Source organism: Somniosus microcephalus, chromosome 31, assembly GCF_052327205.1.
Source record: "Somniosus microcephalus isolate GS21.2 chromosome 31, FLI_Smic_1.0, whole genome shotgun sequence".
NCBI lineage: Eukaryota > Metazoa > Chordata > Chondrichthyes > Squaliformes > Somniosidae > Somniosus > Somniosus microcephalus.
The window spans coordinates 22,810,128-22,830,135 of record NC_141017.1 but is presented as its reverse complement, the minus strand read 5'-3'; the positions used below and the strand labels follow the sequence as shown (position 1 = coordinate 22,830,135).

General features: G+C 48.4%; 1 protein-coding gene across 1 annotated transcript in view; it reads right to left on the bottom strand.

The window, feature by feature from the left end:
* Nucleotides 1-13,068: 13,068 nt before the first annotated feature.
* The window catches only part of LOC147097638 (regulator of G protein signaling 5-like), a 13,045-nt gene continuing 6,105 nt past the window's right edge, over nucleotides 13,069-20,008 (bottom strand). Inside the window, exons 4-5 of the mRNA XM_085971624.1 lie at nucleotides 17,273-17,439; nucleotides 13,069-14,304 (exon numbers count right to left, since the gene is read on the bottom strand). Coding sequence (XP_085827750.1) covers nucleotides 14,137-14,304; nucleotides 17,273-17,439 — 335 coding nt within the window. The 3' untranslated portion in view covers nucleotides 13,069-14,136. The remainder of the gene's footprint in view (nucleotides 14,305-17,272; nucleotides 17,440-20,008) is intronic.

Sequence of the window (20,008 nt, the reverse complement as noted above, 5' to 3'; positions counted from 1 at the left end):
CCCACTTTTATGGACAATGTGTCAGCACACTGTTGTATTGCCTCACCACCACCCCTGACCGTTAAAAGTAATTTTAGAAGTCCATACCTGCTGTAGCAGAAGTTTCACTTTGGTGTCATAAATGGACCAATCGAATCCTGTGATGGTCTTGTTCTTGGCGAACCCCTTGATCCTTCTTCTCCAGCATTCGGTTTGACACCTCCAATGACCTGACCATCACCAGGTAGCTGGCCAGGCGGTCCTTCAGCTCCTGCGGGGCTTCTTTTCCATCGGTCAGGGAGTCACTTGGTCCGATGGCCTTTGTGCTGCTTCCAATCCCTGATCCCGAACCCAACCTTGGCCCCAATCACCAACCCTCGTCCCGTTCCTCGGCTGATGCTCCCACTTGCACCGCCCTACGGCACCATCTAACTACGCGAGTTGCAGGTCAGAGGAACAGGTCAGAGGGCAGAGGGACAGGTCAGAGGGCAGAGGGACAGGTCAGAGGGCAGAGGAACAGGTCAGAGGGCAGAGGGACAGGTCAGAGGGCAGAGGAACTAGTCAGAGGGCAGAGGGACAGGTCAGAGGGCAGAGGGACAGGTCAGAGGGCAGAGGGACAGGTCAGAGGGGAGTGGGACAGGTCAGAGGGCAGAGGAACAGGTCAGAGGGCAGAGGGACAGGTCAGGGGACAGAGGGACAGGGAAGAATTCCAAGGTTACACAAATGAACCCTCTCCCCCGTGGTCCATTTCCCCATTGCAAAGATCCATGTGGATGCCACGGCCTCTTGACGACTTGTAACCTCCACCCAACGAGCGACGAGGTTGCAGAAGCCTGCTTCGAAGAACCTTAGTTGGATGAACCCCGTGACATAGCTTGTCTTTCACTTAACATTGCAAAAACAGTACACCCAGTGACCGAGCAGTAAGCTGTGTAACCCTCTCCTATGGAGCCCCCACCCCCCTGCCACCAGCCCCCGCCAAGTGTGGGGATGTGACCATTCAATTGGTCTATATAATGAATGAGGCAACATGGGCCACACCGACCGAATCCCAATGGGCTTCTTCGGGGGATGGGCACCGTTCCCATACCCTGCTCATTACCTCACCTCATTTTGGGATCTTTCTGTTCTGGTTATTTCCTCTTCGATATCTTCACAGTTAACATTTAATGACGTGAATTAGGCCAACGCACATCAACACTCAACGAGTCTGCGCATGAGCCAATGATACCGAACCAGCCAAACCCGCAAAGGTGTAAGAAAAAAGAAAAAACTCGTGTTTCTATAGCGCCTTTCACGACCACCAGACATCTCAAAGCGCTTTACAGCCAATGAAGTACTTTTTGAAGTGGAGTCACTGTTGTAATGTGGGAAACGCGGCAGACAATTTGCGCACAGCAAGATCCCACAAACCGCAATGTGATAATGGCCGGATAATCTGTTTTTGTTCTGTTGATTGAGGGATAAATATTGGCCCCGGGACACCGGGGAGAACTCCCCCTGCTCTTCTTCGAAACAGTGGCTGCGGGATCTTTTACATCCACCTGAGAGAGCAGACGGGGCCTCAGTTTAACGTCTCATCTGAAAGACGGCACCCCGGACAGCGCAGCGCTCCCTCAGCACTGCACTGGGAGTGTCAGCCTAGAATGCTTTTGTGTGCTCAAGTCCCCGGAGCGGGACTTGAACCCCCACAACCTTCTGACACAGAGACGAAAGTGCCTTTGACACCATTAGGTTTCAATATGTTACAATTATATGACGACATCACCTAACTTTTTTTTTGTAAGCAAATTTACAATCCTCGCGCTGTTGTCGGGTTTCGCTCTCAGCCTTTCTCTTGGGCATTCGACCAGCTTTCAGTCCTCCTGACAACTCAGGGTAGGAAACCGTGGAGGTGACGGGAGGGGTGGCTGCAAAGGGAGTTTGAGGTCAGGTTCAGTGATCTAGCAAAGGTCGGGGAGGAGAGATTTATCTCTATTCGTCCTCTATACAAAAAAATATAATCTGCTGTATAAAGAACGCCTTTCTGATTTCCCTCCAGATAATCAAGAGCAGCGGCTCTCGTTTGGGTGGATTTTTCTAGTTGTGTGGAGAGGGAATTCGAAAAATGTTTGTGTGACTTGCTACTGATTCATTGAAAGTGAACTTAATACCGCCCCCGCTCCCCAGTGACCTCGCGTGGATCGCAGATACAGCGGCACAACTTCCCACGTCGGAAAGCTGTGCATTCCAGAACTTTCCGAGCAGATGTTTCTGTGACCGACAGGAGCGCCGACGTTACTACGTGCAGATTAAAATAGAATCGCCCTGCAGTGACACCGCACGACTTTCAGTCGACACTCTGGAAACATGGCAACTACTGCCAAACGCCACAGGAGGCGGAGCAGGATGAACATTCGGGATCCTGGTATTCGGTGATTACTGAGTCGCACAGATTCAGATTCAATCCTCGGTCCCTGATTACGATTCAATCCTCGGTCCCTGATTCAGATTCAATCCTCGGTCCCTGATTCAGATTCAATCCTCGGTCTCTGATTCAGATTCAATCCTCATTCCCTGATTCAGATTCAATCCTCATTCCCTGATTCAGATTCAATCCTCATTCCCTGATTCAGATTCAATCCTCATTCCCTGATTCAGATTCAATCCTCATTCCCTAATTCAGATTCCATCCTCGGTCCCTGATCCAGATTCAATCCTCGGTCCCTGATTCCGATTCAATCCTCGGTCCCTGATTCAGATTCAATCCTCAGTCCCTGATTCCGATTCAATCCTCGGTCCCTGATTCAGATTCAATCCTCGGTCCCTGATTCCGATTCAATCCTCGGTCCCTGATTCAGATTCAATCCTCAGTCTCTGATTCTGATTCAGTCCTCGGTCCCTGATTCAGATTCAATCCTCGGTCCCTGATTCCGATTCAATCCTCGGTCTCTGATTCAGATTCAATCCTCAGTCTCTGATTCCGATTCAGTCCTCGGTCCCTGATTCAGATTCAATCCTCGGTCCCTGATTCCGATTCAATCCTCGGTCCTTGATTCAGATTCAGTCCTCGGCCTTGATTCAGATTCAATCCTCGGTCCCTGATTCAGATTCAATCCTCGGTCCTTGATTCAGATTCAGTCCTCGGCCTTGATTCAGATTCAATCCTCGGTCCCTGATTCAGATTCAATCCTCGTTGCCTGATTCAGATTCAATCCTCATTCCCTGATTCAGATTCAATCCTCGTTGCCTGATTCAGATTCAATCCTCATTCCCTGATTCAGATTCAATCCTCGGTCTCTGATTCAGGTTCAATCCTCGTTGCCTGATTCAGATTCAATCCTCGGTCCCTGATTCAGATTCAATCCTCAGTCCCTGATTCAGATTCAATCCTCGTTGCCTGATTCAGATTCAATCCTCATTCCCTGATTCAGATTCAATCCTCGGTCCCTGATTCAGATTCAATCCTGGGTCCCTGATTCAGATTCAATCCTCATTCCCTGATTCAGATTCAATCTTCGGTCCCTGATTCGGATTCAATCCTCGGTCCCTGATTCGGATTGAGGCCTAGAAATTCCTTTCGGCCAGTGGTGCAAAGCAGGCAGTATGGGATTGGCCACTCGTTATACCCAGCGTCTGATTTTCAGCTCCATTTGCAGTCAATGCTGAGCTTGCTAAACATCAAGGGGGAAAAATTCGGTATCGCCCCGCTTGGGGCGCCATTATCGGCCGTGTGCAAGGTTTAGCGCCTGGCGCTAATTATCGCCTCCGACAGCAAACTTGGCTTTTATCGCCCCTGGAGGTGATTGGAGCACTAAATCAGGCGCTTCACACCTGTCTTAAGGCGCAAAGGCCGAGGAGCGAGGCGCTACCTCACAGCGCTGGCGAAGCAAGGAAGGGCCAATCAAAATAAACCTGCAAAGTGCTGCTCAGTACCCAAAACTCCTTCACACAGCGTTGAATCTCTCCAGAAGTCTCTCTCTCTCTCTCAGAAAGCGTGGTGCAAAAATATCACCGACAATAAAAGGCAGGAAGCAGTTGCCTTTAAATAGCGCTCCCCTAGTCCCTTTCTGACAGCAAAACGCTCCCCTCAGCCTGTCGTTGCTAGCGGCAGGCGGTAAGGCAGGGGGCGCCACTCAATATCCGGTCCAGGGCGCTACCGGGGTGTTGCGCACTCGAGTGACATCACAATCTGCCAGCGCAGGAGATCGTGGCGGTAGTGTTTAGCGCCGCAAAATGTCTAGTTAATTGCGCGAGCGGCGCAAACATCGCCGCGCCCGGGCGCTAGTTGCTTTGCGCCCCATTAGCGCCCTCTTAAGGTGCTAATGGGAGGCGCAAACAACTGAATTTCACCCCCCCCAAGCATCAACAGGGGTGGGGACGCAGCAGTTGAACTGAAAAACAGGGATCATGGACAAGAGAACTGGACAGAATTCCTGCCCCTGTTAGCTTACCAATACAGGTCTGTTGTGGAAAGGATCAGCCTTGGCAGTGATGCCCCCCATGGGGGAATATCCCGTCAACAGTTACTGTCGCACGTGAATAATGGGCACGCGGGCACTGTGCCAGAGAGGAACTGCATGGCGTCTTCAGCTGCTGTATGAGTCACTTTGGAGGGGCGGGGGGGTGATAGGGGTTGCCCACTAGGCTTGGATGCATTCTGGGAGGTTTCATCACAAGGCCTCTTGCCTCCCACCGCCCTGCCCCCAGGCTCCCGCCATTGGTCAACCGACAGGTCCAGCCACACAGAAAACCATCTTCCCACAAAATGTTGCGCGAAGTACACGAAAAAAACGAGAACTATGGAAGCTGATCCCTCTCTCTCTCTAAGAAGAAGCCTGCTTGCAGAGGCCCGACCCCAGGACTCTGCCGGCGTTCCTTGTTCGATGGGTGAGGTGCATGTTGTCCCAAAGACGTCAAATTCGGTGAGGGACTTTACTTTTTTTTTATTCGTATATGGGATGTGGGCGTCGCTGGCAAGGCCAGCATTTATTGCCCATCCTTAATTGCCCTCGAGAAGGTGGTGGTGAGCCACCTTCTTAGACCGCTGCAGTCCGTGTGGTGAAGGTGCTCCCACAGTGCTGTTAGGCAGGGAGTTCCAGGATTTTGACCCAGCGACGATGAAGGAACGGCGATATACTTCCAAGTCAGGATGGTGAGTGACTTGGAGGGGAACTTGGAGGTGGTGGTGTTCCCATGCACCTGCTACCCTTGTCCTTCTAGGTAGTAGAGGTCGCGGGTTTGGGAGGTGCTGCCGAAGAAGCCTTGGCAAGTTGCTGCAGTGCATCTTGTAGATGGTGCACACTGCAGCCACGGTGCGCCGGTGGTGGAGGGAGTGAATGTTTAAGGTGGTGGATGGGGTGCCAATCAAGCGGGCTGCTTTGTCCTGGATGGTGTCGAGCTTCTTGAGTGTTGTTGGAGCTGCACTCATCCAGGCAAGTGGAGAGTATTCCATCACACTCCTGACTTGTGCCTTGTAGATGGTGGAAAGGCTTTGGGGAGTCAGGAGGTGAGACACTCGCCGAAGAATACCCAGCCTCTGACCTGCTCTTGTTGCCACAGTATTTATGTGGCTGGTCCAGTTAAGTTTCTGGTCAATGGTGACCCCCCAGGATGTAGATGATGGGGGTTTTGCCGATGGTAATACCATTGAATATCAAGGGGCAGTGGTTAGACTCTCACTTGTCAGAGATAGTCATTGCCTGGCACTTCTGTGGCGCAAATGTTACCTGCCACTTATCAGCCCAAGCCTGAACGTCGTCCAGGTCTTGTTGCATGCGGGCATGGACTGCTTCATTATCTGAAGAGTTGTGAATGGCACTGAACACTGAGCAGTCATCAGCGAACATCCCCATTTCTGACCTTTACTTTAGCATTTCTATTTAAATGAGGCCCCGCATGCTAATAATGCAGCCCCATTTTGGCAGCTGAAACCGCATAATGGGGAGCGCGGTGAATCGGGCATGCGAGGGCCCCTGAGATCGGCAAGGCCTACTAGAACCAGCCCTCAGGGCCACCATTATTACTCCATATTGCATTCTCTAAAAAAATAACATTCTCTCTATAATTAGATGATCAGAACTGTACACGGTGCTACAGGTAGATCTGACCAGGGCCTTGTACACCAGATTTGTTAGATTCATATGCAATACTCCAGATTTACTTGTAAAAGCAGCAGGTCAAACAGCAGAACCGATGAATTCACTGGGTTATTTTGGCTCCTGTTGTTTTCTGACCAGTTTCAAAATGGCTGCCCTGTGAATCATGAATCTAAAATGGCTGCCTTATGATTCCTAAATCTAAAATGGCTGCCCTGTGAATCATGAATCTAAAATGGCTGCCCTATCATCCCTGAATCTAAAATGGTGCTCCTGAGTTGAGTGCGGCACTCACGAGACGCACTGAACAGCTTGAATTTCTTTACTTTTAAGCAAAATGTCATTGCGATCGATTCAGCAATTTTCAGATTTTTTTTTGGTGTTTTTACTGGCAGCCACTGAAAGGATTCACAGAAAGAAATCCAAGGAAAAGCCCGTGTAATATAGCAGGAAAGCTGGATCGTGCTCTGCTAGCGCGCCAGCAATGTGCTTGGAGGTTCCCTGAAAGGTTTTCTGAGTCATGTGTCAGCTGTGGCTCTGTGGGTAGCACTCTTGCCTTTGAGCAGGAAGGTTGTGGGTTCAAGTTCCACTCCAGAGGCTTGAGCACGTAAATCCAGGCTGACACTCGCAGTGCTGAGGGAGTGCTGCACTGTCGGAGGTGCCGTCTTTCAGATGAGATGTTAAACTGAGGCCCCGTCTGCTCTCTCAGGTGGACGTAAAAGATCCCTTGGCACTATTTCAAAGAAGAATAGGGGGAGTTCTCCCCGGTGTCCTGGCCAATCTTTATCTCTCAACCAACATAACAAAAAAAACAGATTTATCACATTGCTGTTTGTGGGAGCTTGCTGTGCGCAAATTGACTGCTGCCTTTCCCACATTACAACAGTGACTCCACTTCAAAAGTACTTCATTGGCTGTAAAATGCTTTGAAACATCTGGTGGTTGTGAACGGCGCTATAGAAATGCGAGTCTTTCTTCTTCAAGTGCTGCATGTGTATGAGGTACACTAGAGCCTTAGGGTTGTCAGCTCTGGTTGGATATATTCCAGGAGGTGACATCCCATCTCCAAATGCCCCGCCCCCACACTCTCGCCATTGGTCGCTCGACACGTCCATCCTCGCTTCGCCCAGCCTTCCCACGCCAATTGGAAAACGAGTAAACTCTGTGGTCTATTGGATGATTCTTGACTGTCAGCCCCTTTCCACATCTCAAATGCAGGGCTGCGGTGGGGCGGGAGTGGGACTCGCTGAAGTGCTTTTGCAGAGAGCCGGCACGGGCTCGACGGGCCGAATGGCCTCCTCCTGTGCTGTAACCATTCTATGATTCTACGAGCTCCAATATTTTCTAACTAATAAACAGTGGTGTTCAAAAACACACAACCATTCATACAATCATAGACTGATACAGCACATAAGGAGGCCATTCGGCCCATCGTGCCTGTGCAAGCTCCTTGAAAGAGCTCTCCAATTATGCCTTTCCCCATAGGCCTGCAATATTTTCCCCTTCAGCTTTTTATCCACAAGTAAAAAAATTCTCCTCCTGTCACCCCCGGTTCTTTTGCCAATCGCGTTAAATCTGTGTCCTCTGGTTACCGACCCTTCTGCCACTGGAAACAGTTTCTCCTTATTTACTCCATCAAAACCTTTCATTATTTTGAACACCTCGATTAAATCTCACCTTAACCTTCTCGGCTCTAAGGAGAATAACCCCAGCTTCTCCAGTCTCTCCACATAACTGAAATCCCCCATCCCGAGTAAATCTCCTCCGCACCCTCTCCAAGGCATTCTTCCTAAAGTGCGGTGCCCAGAATTGAACACAATACTCCAGCTGGGGCCTAACCAGTGATTTATCAAGGTTTAGTATAACTTCCTTGCTTTTGTAAAGTCAAGGATTCCTTATGTCTTTTTTAACAGCCTTCTCAACCTGTCCGGCCTCCTTCAAAGACTTATATACGTACAACCCCCCCAGGTCTCTCTGTTCCTGCCCCCTCCCCCTCCTTTTAAAGTTGCACCATTTAGTTCATATTGCCTCTCCTCATTCTTCCTATCAAAATGTATCACTTCACACTTCACTGCATTAAACTGTATCTGCCACTTGTCTGCCCATTTCACCAGTCTGTCGACGTCCTCCTGAAGTCTGCCACTATCCTTCTCACCGTTTACTACATTTCCGAGAATTGTGTCATCTGCAAACTTTGAAATCATGCCCTGTACACCCAAGTCATTAATATATATCAAAAAGGAGCAGTGGTCCTAATACCCACACCGGGGGGGACACCACTGCACACTTCCCCCCAGTCTGGACAACAACCGTTCACCGCTACTCTCTGCTTTTTGTCTCTGAGCCAATTTTGTATCCAAGCTACCGCTGCCCCCTTTAATCCCACGAGCTTCAATGATACTTACACAATCCTTTCTCAACCTAAACACTCTAGCAGTGGAACGAGTATATTCCATTAACAACAGAAAACGCTGGGAGCACTCAGCAGGCCAGGCAGCATCCGTGGAGAGAGAAACAGAGTTAACGGTTCAGGTCTGTGACCCTTCGTCAGAGCTGGAAAAAGTTAGAGATGGAACAGGTTTTAAGCAGGTGCGGGGGCAGGGAAAGGGGGGAGGAGGAGGGGAGGAGGAAGGAGCAAAAGGGACGACCTGCGCTAGGAGAGATTAAATGTTGCAAATGAGGATGGCAGAAACACCAACAGGTGCCACCCGAGTATATTCCATTATTTCATTGTGCGATTAAATAATTTACTTTGGCAGTGCCCTTACACCAGCCTCCGAGACACATGCCTCTGAGTTAAACAAACATCGAGATTCACTTCAGGCCAATTAATTGGTCTAACCCCTGCAGCACATATTATAGTCCAATAGGAGTGATTTTAGGCGTGTTTTTAATTGTGTAATCAAATAATTGCTTCTTCATAAAAAGCAGGCCAACTGCGAGCTGGCCCGGAGGCCTGTCTTGACAGGATTGTTGGATGCTCTCCTCGCTGTACTCTGATCCGGTGGCATCCATTTTGTTTCCCCTCCCTTTCCTTGCCTGTTTTAATTTGCAATGTGCCTCTGCCTCACCAGGAGACGGTTCTAATTGGATAAAAGAAAATTGAGGGGGGGAGACAAAAATCAATCAAAATACTGATGGTGCAGATGGAGAACGAAGATGTAGGGGTGGGGGCAAATTAATAATATTTTGGGATCCAGTATCTGAGTAATTTGAGACGTGGCGTGTGGTGAGTGTGGTGAGCTCGGGAGGGGCAGGTGACTTTGGACCTCTGGTTCCCAAAGCTCTCCACCACTGGAGGTTTTCCTCAACTCATGTCTGGGTCTGTTGAAGACTCATTGATAGAGATTGATTGCTGTGATTGGTCAATAACTCCATTATCAATGCACCCTGCGCTATCAGGATGGTAGACGGTGAGCTAGACGGACCTGGGTCTTTTCCCGTCCAGCGATTCCTATGATGTAAGTGAGGGCAGATGTTGCGGACAGGGTTGGTGCAGTTAATGGGGGCCGGTTATTGGGGTTGATGGTGGAGATACATAGAAATACATAGCAGTTACGACACAGAAACAGGCCATTCGTGTTCGTGTTTATTCTGCTCACAAAAAAGAATCTCAATCACATTCAGCCACCCCCGTTCCTGCATCACTTTATCGCCTTTCCCTTCAGCCGTGGCTCAGTGGGCAGCACTCTCGCCTCTGGGTCAGAAGGCCGCGGGTTGAAGCCCCACTCCAGAGACTTCAGGCATTTCAAGAAAGACTTGCATTTCTATAGCGCCTTTCACAACCACCGGACGTCTCAAAGCGCTTTACAGCCAATGAAGTACTTTTTGAAGTGTAGTCACTGTTGTAATGTAGGAAACGCAGCAGCCAATTTGCGCACAGCAAGCTCCCATAAACAGCAATGTGACAATGACCAGGTAATCTGTTTTTAGTGATGTTGGTTGAGGGATAAATATTGCCTAGGACACCGAGGAAAACTCCCCTGCTCTTCTTCAAATTAGTGCCGCGGGATCTTTTACATCCATCTGAGAGAGCAGAGGGGGCCTCGGTTTAACGTCTCATCTGAACTCCCTCAGCATTGCATTGGAGTGTCAGCCTAGCTTTATGTGCTCAAGTCCTTGGAGTGGGACTTGAACCCACAACCTTCATGACTCAGTAGGTGAGTGTGCGCTGCCCACTGAGCCACAGCTGACACGCCAGTGCTGTACTGAGGGAACGCTGCACTGTCAGAGGTGCCGTCTTTCGAGGCTCCATCTGCTCTCTCAGGTGGACGGATGTAAAAGATCCCATTGGCACTATTTTGAAGAAGAGCAGGGGGAGTTCTCCCCGGTATCCTGGTCAATATTTATCCCTCAACCAACAGCTACAAAACAGATTATCTGGTCATTATCACACTGCAGTCTGTGGGAGCTTGCTGTACGCAAATTGGCTGCCTTGTTTCATACATTACAATAGTGACTACACTCCAGAAAGTGCTTCATTGACTGCAAAGCGCCTTGGGACGTCCTGAGGTCGGGAAAGGCGCGATAGAAATGCAAGTTCTTTCTTTGTTCTTTTTATCCAATCTAATGAACGTTGGCATGTGTGGAGAGTTTCCTCGGGGCTTCTATCTCTCGGTAGATGTAAACAGGATTTCCGCCAAACTTCCACCGAAGTTACAGGTGGCGGAGTGGGAGAAGTCCTGAGGAAATTCTCGACAATAGTTTCTGCCTCAACCACTAACCAGATAATCTGCCTTTGTGATGTTGATTGAGGGATAAATATTGGCCCTGGACACCAGGGAGAACTCCCCCTGCTCTTCTGCGAAATAGTATCACGGGATCTTTTACGTCCACCTGAGAGAGCAGACGGGGCCTCAGTTTAACGCCTCATCTGAAAGACAGCACCACCGACAGTGCAGCACTCCCTCAGCACTGCACTAGAGTGTCAGCCTAGATTTTTGTGCTCAAGTCTCTTGGAGTGGGACTCAGACCCACAACCTTCTGACTCAAAGGTAAGAGAGCGCTGCCCACTGAACCACATTATGTGCCTCAATCTCAATGTCATTTTATTAAAGCTACCTCTGCAAACTGCTGAGTACATTCAACTCCAGAAGAGGTAAACTCCCAATCGTGCCCCCCCCCCCCGGGCGCATCCATTAGTTCGAGAGCTCAGTGCTATAATTGGGAGCGTGTGCAGTTTGAAGGTGATGACAGGTGCACTGTGTGATCAGGAGGCTGAATGAGACAATACCCGCCAAAGTGGGCAAAGTGGGGCGAAGGATTAACAGCTTCAGCCGGAATGAGATCCTCAAACAGTAATTGCTCTTTCTCTCTCCACGGATGCTGCCTGGCCTGCTGAGTATTTCCAGCTTTATCTGTTGTTATTTTAGTAATTGCTGTAACGCTGGCTGGAGACTAAACCCTGCCCCCTGGCAGTTCACTTGTCAGTTTATTCTGTCATTTTCTCTCTCTGTCTTTACTCGGGCCCCTTTCTACCTCTCACATTCTGTTTATCTGCATCTCTTGTTCTTTCTTTCTCTGTCTATCACCAAGCTGCTGTGTATCCCCCTTGATCTCTGTCTGTCCATGTGACACTCTGACTCTGTCTCCCTGTCTGCCCGTATATCTGTCTCTGCCTGTTTGTCCTTTGACTGCCAAAGTCAGTCTTTTTCTGGCTTTGCCTTCTGCGCTTGCGCAATCCGTTTATCTACGTGTCCGTCTTTCTCTCTGTCCGAGCTTGTGTCTGCTTGCGGTGTCAGGCTTGCCTCAGTGGGCCACACTCTTGCCTCTGAGTCCAGAAGGTTGTGGGTTCAAGTCCCACGCCAGGAGACTTGAGCACAAAATCTAGGCTGACACTCCCAGTGCAGTGCTGAGGGAGTGCGGCACTGTCGGAGGTGCCGTCTTTTAGATGAGATGTTAAACCGAGGCTTTGCCTGCCAATGTTCCCTGTCATTTTTTTTGGGTGCTCATTCAAACTTCCGAGGTTTTCCGTTAAGAAACCGACAAGCGGCCTGCGCGACCACACGGCTAAACGGGAACGTTGCTGTCTGCCCTCTCGGGTGGACGTAAGAGATCCCACGGCACTATTTAGAATATTTGTCCCTCAACCAACATCACTGAAACAGATGATCTGGGTCATTATCACATTGCTGTTTTGTGGGAGCTTGCTGTGCGCAAATTGACTGCCGCGTTTCCTTGCATTACAACAGTGACTCCACTTCAAAAGTACCTCATTGGCTGTAAAGCGCTTTGGGACGCCCTGAGGTTGTGAAAGGCGCTATAGAAATGCAAGTCTAGCTTCCTGGCTCCACAAGAAAAGTCAAAAGACTGGAGTGTCAGGTTCGCCTAGATTTTGTGCTCATGTCTCTGGAGTGGGACTTTTTTTTCATCGTCCATTGGATGTGGGTGTTGCCGGCGAGGCCAGCGTTTATTTCCCATCCTTAATTTGCCCTTTGAGAGAAGGTGGTGGTGAGTCGCCTTCTTGAATACAACTGAGTGGCTGGCTCGGCCATTTCACGGGGCAGTTAAGAGTCAACCACATTGCTGCGGGTCTGCAGTCACATATAGGCCAGACCGGGTAAGGGCGGCAGATTTCCTTCCCTGAAGGACATTAGTGAACCAGATGGGTTTTTACAACAATCCGGTAGTTTCATGAAACTAGCTTTTTATTCCGGACTTATTTAATTATTTGAATTTAAGTTCCCCCACCCGCCGTTGTGGGATTTAGAATTACTGGATCATCAGGCCAGGCCTACTAGATTATTGGTCCAGTAACATAACCACAAGGCTCCCGCACCCCCCTGTGAACCCACACTCTTCTGACTCAGAGGCGAGAGTGCGACCCACTGAGCCACGAGCAGGCGAGAAAGCGAGAGATCTGATGTTCAGTTCTAACCGGGGTTCATTCCCAGCCTACATTAATCCAAGTTTTTAATCTATTAGAGGGAAAGACCTCAGTGCTCCCCTATGTTGGGGTGTGATGTATAATCACTTTCCACAGCAGACAATGAGAGGGTGACAACAACGCAGAGATTAGCATGCATTATTTATTTCAAAATTTTTTTGGAATCAACAGCTACTGAGGAACATGGTCCAGGTGTGCACTCTCTACAGTAAAGCCTTTATGCACATATCTGGTTGCAACAGCTTATAATGTCTCTCTCATTATGATGTCTACATCACTAACCCACAGCCCCCACTCCTCAACACGGCTGCTAGGGTCTCCAACCCTCCAGGACTGTCCTGGCGTCTCCAGGAGTTGAAGGTTAATCTCCAGGACACGGCTTAGGAGCAACAACAAAAAAAAACAGGAGCATTAAAAATGTCTTTTTTTAATTTTCTTTGAACACTTTCGTTTGTTGGTCATGAAAAACGTAGGAGTTGGGTAAAAAAAAAATAGACAGTCGCGAATCGTCCGGTTGGGTCACGAAGAGCCTGCTCGCTTTGCAATTGGCCGTGGGAAGACCGCGTGCCAAGAGGGTGGACGCGTTGGGTGGACCAATGGCGGTAGCGTGGGGGTGGGGCAGTGGTGGACGTCATGTGACATAGCCTCCAGGGATACATCCAACCGGAGTCGGAAAACCCTCGTGTCCGCTGAGGTGTCCTGCCTGAAGGAGCGACCGTGAAGAAGCACTGATTTTGTGCCATCGAAATGGAGGACCAATTATCTCAGTCCTTAAATATGTTATAAGAATTTCTCTATAATAAAATATTAATGCCAATGGGGGTAATTAATCTGACCCCTTCCCCCTCCCCATCCCACCAAGCGGGGAACCGGGGTTGGATCAGCTGCCCGTTTTCGCACCCTGTCTGGTTTTACCTTCCATTGACGTCCCGCTTGTGGGAGGGCGGAGGGGTGAGGTTAGGTTAAATTTACCCCCCAATATCTCGTTTTTTTATAATGAGACAGGTGTGTTACTAAGGTCGGCCTGTGCATCTCGAATTGCCAGCTGAGGTGTCTGTACAAAATAATATGGTCCACAGTAAGTGGCTAAAAGTGGAGAGAGTGCTGAGAAGTGAAATAGAAGCTGTATCATGAAAGCCCCCTGACTCCGCAGGATGTGGCTTAAAGGACCTAAGTCATGGCGGGAAAACCCATTTATATGTACTTAAGCAATTCCAAGAAAAAGTCAGACTTCAGGAACCTGGGAAAGGAATCTTTCTCCATCAAACTGTAAGTTCTCTCCTGGGCCACCTCGAAACAGGAACTGGTTGGATCAGTCAGGTTCTTGGTAACAAATTCCCTGGTCAATGAGTCAAGGTTGACCTGAAACAGAGGGGAATAACATATCAGAAGCAAGGAAGCGACGAGGACATCACAGGGGGTAATGGCTTGGGAGCACGGTGGCATAGTGGTTAGCACTGTTGCCTCACAGCGCCAGGGACCCGGGTTCGAATCCGGCCTCGGGTGACTGTCTGTGTGGAGTTTGCACATTCTCCCCGTGTTTGCGTGGGTTTCCTCCGGGTGCTCCGGTTTCCTCCCACAGTCCAAAGATGTGCGGGTTAGGTTGATTGGCTATGATAAATTGACCCTTAGTGTTAGGGGGATTAAATACGTGGGGTTACGGGGATAGGGTGGGATATGTGTTGGTGTAGGGGTTATGGGGATCGGGGGGGATATGTGTCGGTGCAGGCTCGATGGGCCGAAATGGCCTCTATCTGCACTGTGGGGTTTCTGTGTGATTCTGTGAGAGGAATGCCATTGTTTCCTTAGGTATCGACGAACGGCTTTTACTGAAATGTCATTCTGCATGTTATAAATCTCATCATCATAAAGAAACTACTCATGAAATAACACTGGACGGCCAGCTGGTGGCGCCGTCCAAGGAGTATAAATACTTGGGCGTGGGCTCGGCTTGCCCAGGGACATTTTGTAAAGACAAGGAACTAGTGAAGTATAACTAGACCTCCATGTTCTGAAACAAGTTGATTAAAGCCTTGCTTTATATTCAAACCAAGTGCGTAGTGAGTTTTATTACATCACTGCACTCCTAGTTTTTGGATAGGAGTTGAGAGTTCAAGAGAGAGACACGTGCACTTTAAACATTCACTCCCTCCACCGCCGGCACACCATGGCTGCAGTGTGTACCATCTACAAGATGCACTGCAGCAACTCGCCAAGGCTTCTTCGACAGCACCTCCAAAACCCACGATCTCTACCACCTAGAAGGACAAGGGCAGCAGGCGCATGGGAAACACCGCCACCTCCAAGGTCCCCTCCAAGTCACACGCCATCCTGACTTGGAAATATATCGGCCGTTCCTTCATTGTCGCTGGGTCAAAATCCTGGGACTCCCTCCCTAACAGCACTGTGGGAGCACCTTCACCACACGGACTGCAGCGGTTCAAGAAGGCGGCTCACCACCACCTTCTCACGGGCAACTAGGGATGGGCAATAAATGCTGGCCTTGCCAGCGATGCCCACATCCCATGAACGAATAAAAAGAACATAGGGAGGAACACAATACAGAAGATAGAAGCCTAGAAATTAGCAATAGTGGTGGATGAACCCTTAACATGTTTGAGTGACATTGACTTGTCCACTATTTTAGTAGACATGTTGTAGACAAGCTAACACCCATATAAAAACAAAGGATAGCGTGCCATTGGGGCTCATTAAATATTCATCTGCCAATATCACCTGCAGCCATGCCAAGGTTATAGAGGCACCCCAACAGTATCCAGGCCCTAGTGGTGGCCAGACTCAGTTGGACCTGCTGATTATATCCCAGTTCAAGGAGTCACGTTGAGGTTATGATTTAAAACACATCTATCACAGTGCTCCTCAGCTCTTGCCACCGTTTATTACTAGGAACTATTATATTCATGGATTCCTGGCCCCAGGCACTGTCACTGGAATTGTGGGGTGGAACTCATGCACTGGAGTATGAATGAGCTGTGGTGTGAATGGGCATGTGAACAAACAGGTGTGTGAATGATTAGAGTTGTGAATGGACGTGAGTGTGAAGGCACTGGGGTATGGAAATACTGGAGTGTGAGCACACTGGAATATTAATGGACTGGAATATGAAAATACTGGAATATGGAAACACTGGAACATGAAAGCACTGGAATATGAACGCACTGTAATATGAACACACTGGAGTGGGAATGCACTGGAATATGAAAACACTGGAATATGAACGCACTGGAATATGAACACACTGGAGTGGGAACGCACTGGAATATGAAAACACTGGAATATGAACGCACTGGAGTATGAACGCACTGGAGTGGGAACGCACTGGAATATGAACAAACTGGAATATGAATGCATTGGAATATGAAAACACTGGATTATGAATGCACTGAAATAAGAAAACACTGGAATAAGAAAACACTGAAATATGAATGCACTGGAATATGAAAACACTGGAATATGAACATAATAGAATATGCAAACACTGGAATATGGAATACACTCGAATATGAAAACACTGGAATATGAACATGATAGAATATGCAAACACTGGAACATGAATGCACTGGAATATGAACATACTGGAATATGCAAGCACTGGAATATAAAGACACTGGAATATGAACACACTGGAATATGAAAACACTGGAATATGAACACACTGGAATATGAAAACATTGGAATATGAAAACACAGGAATATGAATGCACTGGAATAAGGAAACACTGGAATATGAATGCACTGGAATCTGAAAACACTGAAATATGAATGCACTGGAATAAGGAAACACTGGAACATGAATGCACTGGAATATGAACATACTGGAATATGCAAGCACTGGAATATGAAGACACTGGAATATGAACACACTGGAATATGCAAACACTGGAATATGAAATCACTGGAATATGAATGCACTGGAATATGAAAACACTGGAATATGAACGGAATAGAATATGTAAACACTAGAATATGAAAACAGTGGAATATGAAAACACTAGAATATGAAAACACTGGAATATGAAAACACTGGAATATGAACGCACTGGAATATGAACACACTGGAATGTGAAAACACTGGAATATGAAAACACTGGAATATGAACACACTGGAATATGAATGCACTGGATTGTGAACGCACTGGATTGAAATTGAGGTACAACCACTTATAAAGATTTAGGTGGCATCAAGGCAATTCTGGGATTTGGTATGGGTTGGGGAAGGGGGCATACACCATGCAAAAACATTTAGGGTGCACAGAAACACTCCTTCCCTCCTCCTTCCTCAAAGGTTGCACTGATGGTTACAATCTACCTCGTTTGGGGCCTGGACCTTGACGAATTCATCGTAGATCTTCTGGGCCTTGAGCGTGAGCTTGGGGCTGGTCTTCGTGTTCTTGTACTCCTCGCAGGCGAGCCAGAAGTCGATGTTCTCCTCGCTGAACTCGGAGCGCAGGAACGAGCGGAACGCAGCCACACCACCTGAAACAGTGACACCATTTCTCTGTCATTATCATTCGTTCATCTTTCGGTGAAAATTCCTTCCCAAGTCTTGAATAATTAACCTCCATATTCCCTGTAACTTCTCTGTCCCTTTTCTTCTAACTTTCCTCCAATTCTGGCCACTTGCACATCCCCCACTCCCTTCACTCCACCATTGGTAGCCATGCCTTCAGCTGCCTAGACCCTAAGCTCTGGAATTCCCTCCCTAAACCTCTCCGCCTCTCTCCACCTCTCCCTCCTCCTTTAAGACCCTCCTTAAAACCTACCTCTTTGACCAAGCGTTTGGTCACGTGTCCTAATATGTGGCTCGGTGTCAAATTCTGTTCTACTCCTGTGAAGTGCCTTGGGACGTTTTACTACGTTAAAGGTGCTATATAAATGCAAGTGGTTGTTGTCTCTCTCTTCCTCTGTCTGAACCTGACACTTTGCAGCCAAGAGCTGGGCGTGAGACCTCCTTCCCAGGCTGCCTATCACCAGCTGCCAGCACCTTCTCACTAAGGTGTTCGCTTCCCTTCTGCCAGCGCATTTCACACCTAATCGAGAGCCATCTTTTGTCTCCACTAGTCCTATCACCATCTCGTCTCGTTTTGAATACCTCTTAAGGTCTCTTCACTTCTCTTTTGTTCTCTCCCAGCCTGGCCTCTTAATCTATTTCATTTCTTGTGCTTTTCCAGTCTTGACAAAGGGTTTGACCTGAAACGTTGACTCTATTTCTCTCCATGAATGTTGCCTGGCCTGCTGAGTTTTTCCAGCATTTTCTGTTGTTTGTTTGCTTCCCTTCCTGTCCCTCAATAACAATAACTCACATCTGTAAGGTGTCTTTAACGTAAAATACACCCCAAGGTGCTTCACGGACAGGCTGAGTGAAAAAGGTTGGCCAACCAATGAGGGAGAGGTTAGGAATATTAGGAATAGGAGGAGGCCATTCAGCCCATCGAGCCTGCTCCGCCATTCAATTAGATCATGGCTGATCTGCTCCTCAACTCCAGTTACCATGTGTGCATGCAGGTACAGCAAGTAATCAAAAAGGCAAATGGAATGCTGGCCTTTATTTCAAGGGGGTTGGAGTATAAAAGCAGGGAAGTCCTGCTGCAACTGTACAGGGCATTGGTGAGACCACACCTGGAGTACTGCGTACAGTTTTGATCTCCTTATTTAAGGAAGGATATACTTGTATTGGAGGCAGTTCAGAGACGATTCACTTGGTTGATTCCTGAGATGAAGGGGGTTGACTTATGAGGAAAGGTTGAGCAGGCTGGGCCTAAACTCACTGGAATTTAGAAGAATGAGAGGTGATCTTATTGAAACATATAAGGTACTGAGGGGGCTCGACAAGGTGGATGCAGAGAGGATGTTTCCCCTCATGGGGAAATCTAGAACTCGGGGCATAGTTTCAATGTACAGGAAACTCTCGATTTACCGGCACCTAAATAACCGGAAATCTCTGTTAACCGGCAAAATTCAGGAGTAGGTTCAGGTAAGTTTTACTTCATATTAGTGGTAGTTCCTGGATCTGTGGCTGTGTAACTGGGGCTCCTGCACTTGTTGCTAAGCAACAGGGACGCTTGGTCTGTGGCCGGAGTTCCTGCACATGTTGCTAAGCAACAGGGAAGCCTGGATTTGTTGCTGTGTACGGAGCTCTCGTACCTTTTAACTATACCTCTCTGTAATCCGGACTTTTTGATAAACCGGCACCACGCCGGTCCCGTCGGTGCCGGATAAAAAAGAGTTTCCTGTAAAGGGTCGCCCTTTTAGAACTGAGATGAAGAGGAATTTCTTCTCTCAGAGGGTCGTAAATCTGTGGAATTCTCTGCCCCAGAGAGCCGTGGAGGCTGGGTCATTAAATACATTTAAGGTGGAGATAGACAGATTTTTGCAAGATAAGGGAGTGAAGGGTTATGGGGAGCGGGCGGGGAAGTGGCTTTGAGCCCAAGATCAGCCCTGATCTTATTGAATGGCGGAGCAGGCTCGAGGGACCAAGTGGCCTATTCCTGCTCCTATTTCTTATGTTCTTACACCCGCCTTCGCTCCATATCCCTTGATACCCTTACCGAACAAAAACCTGTCACTCTCAGTCTTGAAAGCTCCAACCGCCGCCCAGCATTTCGGGGAAGAGAGTTCCAAATTTCTGAAGAAGCGCTTCCTGAATTCCCTCCTGAGCGGCCTAGCTCTGATATTAAGGTTATGCCCCCTTGTTCTTGATCGCCCCCCACCCCCCACCAGAGGGAATTCTCCCTGTCTACCCTATCAAATCCTTTTAACGTTTTAAACACCTCGATCTGATCACCCCTCAATCTTCTAAACTCAAGGGATTACAAGCCCAGTTTATGCAACTTATCTTCATAATATAACCCTTTAAACCCCGGTATCATTCAGGTGAATCAGCACTGCACCCACTCCAAGGCCAGTACATCCTTCCTGGGGTGCGGTGCCCAGAACTGAAGGCAGTTACTCTGAATGGGGCCTAACCAAGGCTCTATACAGCTGAAGCATATCTTCCCCCCCCTTTGTATTCCAACACCCTTGAGCTAAGGCCAACACTCCATTA